Source organism: Ixodes scapularis, unplaced genomic scaffold, assembly GCF_016920785.2.
Source record: "Ixodes scapularis isolate PalLabHiFi unplaced genomic scaffold, ASM1692078v2 PGA_scaffold0__279_contigs__length_252992795, whole genome shotgun sequence".
In the NCBI taxonomy this organism is placed as follows: Eukaryota; Metazoa; Arthropoda; class Arachnida; order Ixodida; family Ixodidae; genus Ixodes; species Ixodes scapularis.
In genome coordinates, this window is record NW_024609835.1 from 225,471,907 (window position 1) to 225,478,923 (window position 7,017).

Below are 7,017 nucleotides of genomic sequence, written 5' to 3' on the forward strand. Positions count from 1 at the left end.
GACAGTGCGACATGTTCTACCCCGACATGCGATTAAAGGAGTCACCAATCTATCGTATTCAGACATCATGCAACCTCCTTGTCCAGCACGATTTTTTTTTTCATGCCTTATTTTACCTTTAACACCTGATGTGTATTTTATGTACTTTGTTACGACTGTTTTATTATGCTGACTGTTCTAATATGACTATTGTGGTTTCCATGTTTGCATGTTTCATAGGAATCTGACTTCTTTCTGTGCACCAATGTCAAAACCGTTATGGTGTTTTTGGGCACGCAGTAAATAAATATCAATCAATCAATCAATCAATCAGTGAACAGCGAGAACTCATCCGCTCGCGACCGCGTGACCACGTGCTGGCGGGCGCCGCGCAAACAATATGGTGAAAGGAGGAAAGCCTCATCCGTGTCCGGCCATACCCGTCCGGCCCTGTCCCCTTCCCCCTCCGGCTTCTGGCGGCTGTTCGCAGTAGCAGATAGAGCTGACGGTTTTGTGGACCTGGAATAGATGGCGCCACTAAAACTCCGTATAATAAAAGTTTTGTCGGTGATACTAGGTGTTTGACGCATTTATATATATATATATATATATATATGTGTGTGTGTGTGTGTTGGAACGACAAGATTTATAGAAAAGTTGTCTCCCATCAAGCAGGTATTCGCACAACTTGCTATCTTTCTACAAGATTCCCCGTTGACTTCATGCCGCGCGTTTCTCATGGCCGCCGCTCGCGGCTGCAGGTCGGAGAATATTCTAACTTTTGCCTCGCTATTACGCGGCAGAATCGCAACATTTCGATGAAAGGAGGTGTGTTTTCTGTCATTTGTGACAAGGTGAACAATGTCAAAAGCTGAAGATGCCAATTCTTTCAACGTTAAAATCGCTGCACAGCTCCTTTAAATGAAGAGGGGCCCCTACGCAGATAAATGTGTTCCCAAACGAGAAAAGCGTCCCCTTAGACATAACAAAAAAAAACTAAATTGTGCTTAAGAACAAGACAAAAAGAGGAACATAACTAACACAACAGTCTTTTTTGTTGTTTTCTTGTGAGCAGTGGCATTTAGATTGTATGCGACATATATTTTAATTAAACGTTAAATTTTCAACGAATGTTCATTCGATGGATTTGGTTAAAATGAATAAGAGCAAGGCATCCACTCCCTTTGCGCCAAGACTCAAGCTGGTAAACTTGGGAAGAAATAGTCTCAACTGAAATTCCGAAAGTATAAAGTTTCAGCGTCCAATTTGTTTCGAGCCATTTAAAGTATGCTTATTTTATAGATAAGCAATAACTCAAAATGGTCAACGAACATAAAACTCCAACTTCCATCGTAAACCGGAGACACGGAAAAATAAAAAAAGGACAAAACAACAACAAGTCTCAACAAGTCTTTTGTCCGTTTTTTTTTTTATTTTTCCGTCTCTCCGGTTTACGATGGAAGTTCTTCACCAGCTCGCCTGTGCTTTTACCCTTTCTTCGATAAAACTCCAAGCAAGCTGATAGGTTCTAAAGGTGACCTACCATGTTCGTTCCTTATCTTCCTTCTCTTGTGAAAATAAGTGTTTCGCCGATCTTAATTATGCATGTTCCCCAAACACCTCACGAATATTAAAGCGGTATGCTTTCCATTGAATATTTTTATTAGTCGAAAACCTGAGGGGTGCGGGGCACTGATGAGGTACCAAGATATTACGCTTCGTCGATTGCTGTTTGGTGTTGGATTACAGTGCGGTATGCAGGCAGTACCTGAAAAATGTGGCGTTATGTGCAAATCACTGCAGTTTTAAAAGTGGAAATGTTACAAACACACTGCTGGTTCGTTGCCCAAGCCATTAAAATTAGATCATTGCGATGGTGTACTTGCCCCGGCGGCGTATTTGTAAACGGTAGGCGATACCCGGCATGGCTACGCCGCTCGCGTCAAACGGGCTGCTCCCCCTTTCCCCCCCCCCCCCCCCTTTCGCGTTGACAGTCTGTGGAGGCTCATTCACGCGCCCTACGTTCAACCGGGGATGGAAGTGGGGATGTTAAGACGCGTCCCAGTGATATACGAGCAACGCCGAAGCGAAGCGACGCGAAATTGAGGCCCAGCCAATCCGGTGTGAGGGGCGTTGCCATGCCGCATATCGACTACCATTTACATGCACACGTCCCGACGTCAACTCAACTCAGGGTGCACTTAACACACTGCAACCCGCCGCCAAACCTTATCTCATCTCTTCAAAATAATATGCGAGGATGATGGCTTCATGGCACAAGATGTTACGTTATAATTTGGGACTTCTTTTCACCTGTCACAAGAAAAATACTTCAAGAATTTCTTGAATGTTCATTCTTGCACGACATTTTGTCTGCACTCTCAGAAAAAAAAGAGTATATTCTTTCACCCCTTATCCCATGTAAGAGACCCCGAAACTTCGGTTAGCTATTCAACGCACTGACGTCGTGACGACGGAAGCAACCTCCATAAGTGCCTTGATAGCCGAGCGGTACAACTAATTAAAATACCTAATGTACGTGTCACAGACTACCGAAAAGAATCGGGGCTTTCCCTACTGCAAAAACCTCAAGTTTTTGTTTCTTTTTTTTTTTTAGTTCTTGATACGTTGTTTAGATGATTAATAAGTCATCTCGCTCAAGCCCCTCGTAAAAGTTGGGACCGTGTGTTGAACTCCAGTGGGCGGTACGACGAACTGAAGTTTTAATACGTATTATATGTGACCAAAAGGGTGTAACACTACACCGTTTCTTTTTAAGAGTGTGGGTATCAACCATGAAGAACCCTACGCCTACTCCTAGGTAAGGCGAGGCCTTGACTTATCTCTACTATCTTCTCAATGATAAAAACTGTACTAGAAAGTATGATTCCACCCACCCACAGAACGAAACATGGACGAAGATCGCTCACTGTGATTGGTTCTTCGTCAGTCAGAGCTCTAGGCATCTTGAATTCACGTGTCCCAAACCGTTTATGATTGGCAAGTGATACAAAGTGTTTAAAAATGCCAGCTTCAAACGCTCGCGAAAAAAGATTACTTGTGGCGTTTCGGCAAGGAGAGTAAGTCCATGTTTGAGGTCCAGTAAGAACCTCATCCCAAACAGACTCTATGTAGTTCTTGCCGAGAAGTTGATCTTCGAAGTAGTCGGCGTCTTCGTATCCAGAGCCATAGATCAGATAGGCGTCCTTGCCGTCCTTTGCTGTCTTGATTCTGCCGGATGGTTCGAAACACTCTTTGTACCTCACGGTTGGATCACCTTCAACCTCTTGGAATAAAAGTCCGCCGACTCCATAAAGCCTAGAACCAGTATCTTGGATCTTATATGTTGTAGCTGTGATTGCCTCACCCGTAAGAGGGACATTTGAGAAAAGTGAAACAAGAGCCCCTTTGTATCCCGTGGCAAGTACAGTCGCAGAAAGAGCGCATGTTCCAAGAATAAATCGCAGCGAAAGAAACCTTTCAATCTCTCGAGAAGTGGGCGGCCCCTGCTGCAACAGCAAGGCTGCAAAGGGTAAAGCCAGAACATGAACATTTGCTTGTTTCTTATTTAGAAGCTTGGTAATTATGTAGCCAGTAATAAATAAAAACGAAAAAGAAGCCAACATTGCAAGCCAGACGAGCCAATCGAACGGCAAAAAGAGAACAGCTTCTTTCAACACGGGCTCACTGTCTCTTCCGTAAAAGTACACATTGGCGTTGTCATACGGGAAAGTAGTGGGCAATGACGGAAACAAATTCATTCCTGTGTATAGAAAGGGAAAGTAAAAAAGAGAACATGGATCACTATAACTTTCCATAAAACGCAGTAAAAATTCGTCAAGAGTATTTATCTTTGTGACATGAAACGAAGCGTTCTTTTGTTTGACTATGCTATCCAAAGCTTCCAATTTCGCTTTATCGCAAAAGTTAGGGTACTGGCAATTCATTTTGACTGCGATACCGTGGATAGAGCCATATTTAAGAAAGTTAATAAAACTTACAATCTGTGAGATTTTTAAGCAGTTTAGACACTGACGTTCTAAATTTTTGACAGCGATGATACGTTCCTTGTACACAGCAAAAACGAAAGCAACTCCATTCCGAATCATTAAAAATTCATCTTGCATTACTTCGCTTAAATGTCTTAAATCAGTGTAGTTATGTTCGTATCCCCAAATGTTATCAGCAATGACGTATAAATGCATTACGTGGGAATTCAAAAAAATTAAGTTATGAATATCCCACGCTGTTGATTTACAAAACACAAGCACAAGGGCGCGGTGGTCCTCATTCACGGTGCTGGTGTATTGATGTTGATGAAGCACTGATGCTCCTCTCAAAACACGAACACTAATTGGCACCTTCCTCAGCAATCGGACCAAGACAAGTCTTTCGTCCACGCCGAACTCCGGTGGCAAACCAATGTCTAGATGAGCCAGTTCACTTGCTGTGACTATGTGCTGCTGGAAACCTTCAGAAGACGCAATGTCTTTCCATAAGGGACACTCTTCAGGATTCACCTGATGCCCGCCCAGGGACATCAGCGTCAGGCTTAATAGCGACACCAACCTAACGAATGACGGCTTCCTGGTCGCCATGTGCAGAAACAAATATTGATCAGCACTTCTACCTCCAAATATTAATCGGCATTGCAGTTTACTTCGTCTCCCGAAAAAGCGTTCCGGTCATCAAGAAATCTGTTGGACGCGTTTCTGTCTTTGTGGCACCTTCGTTTGTACATGACACCCCAGAAAGCAGCATGTTTTTTGTGGAACAAGAAAAAAAAAAACTGCGCCTTAATGAAATAAAGTCGCCGTCACTCTCTTGAATTGGCAAAATGTTGATCGCATTTTGTGTTTGAATAATATGCACCATCTTTTTTTTTCGGAAAGATATGTTTTCTCGTTTTTGAGACATCGAGTTGGAGCACGTAATTGAATACCGTACACAGTTCAGAAGTGCGACATTGATTTTTGTCCAGTAGCGTGTCTCATTCAGGCACTCTGCCGAGAAACCTTGATTAATGTTTTGAAATGGAACTCAGGGTGTGTCCCAAAACACGTGAAGCGTTTACCGTAAAGATTGTCTTGATATTTGAAGAGAAAAAATACTAGGAAAACATTGTGTCGCAAATCGCTCTGTAATTGTGTTGCTACGTAAAACTTTTCTCGGTTCGGCGCTAGTGGTGCTAAACAACTAGCTTTAAACCCAGTGTTTACTGGAGTTTGAGGAGTCTGTACTGAGTTTGTGTTACAGTAAGAGTTAGAGCTAGAGTTAGAGTTATACTCAGAGTTAGTTAGAGTTAGATTTAGACTCAAAGTCAGGGTTAGAGTTAGAGTTAGTAATAGTTGGTTTAAGAATTAGTTAGTTATTTAGAGCTAGTATTAGTATTTGTTGAGTTGCCTGTGCCAAATCCACTTTTCGCGTGTCAATTTTCGCGATAAATGTAGCGCGTAAGTTGAATCTATGTGTAGATCACGTGACGTCAACTCCACCGCTAAATCTAACGGGAAAAATGAATTTGCGTATATTTCACGTGACGCCATGGCTCGGGACGTCAATTCTTTCGTTATATATAGTGAGACCTTAAGTCAACTTTCCGAGGGAGAGGAAGCCGGTCAGGATGGTGACGACCGATGATGGTTTTCGCCCGATGGAAGTCCCCCGCGAAGTCGAATAAGAAAAAAAAAACACAAAACGTTGTTCGATCCCGCTGGACACATTACGACGTTGGTAGGTTTATAATGGCCAGTGTGGCCACGTTTATTTTCAAAGCAAAACGCACAGAGCAGTTTTCGAACATGAAAACCTGCATCAGTAACAGTGACATGAGCTGCATGTCGGCACGCTTGCCTACGTGCAGCTCATGTCACTGTTACTGATGCAGGTTTTCTTCGTGCTCGGAACGACTGTCTTGCTCGGCGTGGGCAACGAAACAACAGCAGCCCCGTACCTTCCCGATGCTTCTACGAGTACGACAACTGGATGGCACGTGTCGACGGGCATCAGCGTTATCGGATTGCCAGTCATCACCGATTGCAAGCTCCCCTTGGATAAGCCGTTCGACGATGGCGCTCTGCCGGTCTTCGAGGAACCATGTGACCACAACGGAGGCTATATAGACGCGCGGCACAATGGCTTCGTGGGATTCGGAGCCGGCACGCTTGCCGACATGCAGCTCATGTCACTGTTACTGATGCAGGTTAGTTACTACTACCCTATTCATGTTCGAAAACTGCTCTGTGCGTTTCCGGCTCCTCCCATGCCAAGTGTCGGTACCGATTGTTGTAGGCGAACCAATGTGCAATTGTCGCGCAGACGATTTCGCGTCTTCGCAAACCGCGTACTATACCTGATTATTTTGTTGTTGCTACCCGGGGATATGGAACTAAATCCGGGTCTTCTTACTTCTGTAGAAGTAGATTTACTGAAAAGTCTACAGAGTGGTCAGGCAGACATTATGAAAAAACTTGACTCTATAGAAAACAGGTTCACCAAGCACGAAACTATGACAGCCGAAATAAACAATAAACTTGGAGTCGCAGAGGGACAGGTCGAAGCCGTTAACAAACTGGTATCTGAACAAGCTAATTCTATCAAATATTTAGCCCAACAAGTTAAGGACTTGAAAGACAAGGGCGTAGACTTGGAAAATAGAAGTCGCCGACAAAATCTTGTTTTCTATGGTGTAGAGGACAACCACTCAGAAACGTGGGATCAATCCGAAAAAATAATCGAGCACATTTGTAAAACCAGCCTGGGTATCGAATTGACATCGGTACAAAGGGCGCATCGAATAGGTCGTTACAGTCAAGAGAAAAAAAGGCCGATTATTGTAAATTTTGCGTCTTACAAAGAAAAGCAGGACATTATGTCGAACGCCAAAAAGTTTAAGGGTACAACCAACATCGTAGACCATGACTACTCACCCGAAACTCGAGACATCCACAGGCGACTGTGGGAATTTGCAAAAATTAAAAAGGCAGATAGAGACCATCAGGTAAAATTAAATTTTGACAAACTAATTGTTAATGGTAA

At 43.4% G+C, this 7,017-nt stretch overlaps 1 protein-coding gene across 1 annotated transcript; it reads right to left on the reverse strand.

Moving 5' to 3' along the window:
- Positions 1-2,768: 2,768 nt before the first annotated feature.
- LOC120837632 lies at positions 2,769-3,740 on the reverse strand. The gene has a single exon (XM_040207138.1). It carries the CDS (start codon positions 3,738-3,740, stop codon positions 2,769-2,771), a length of 972 nt encoding a protein of 323 aa, XP_040063072.1.
- Between the last annotated feature and the right edge of the window lie 3,277 nt (positions 3,741-7,017).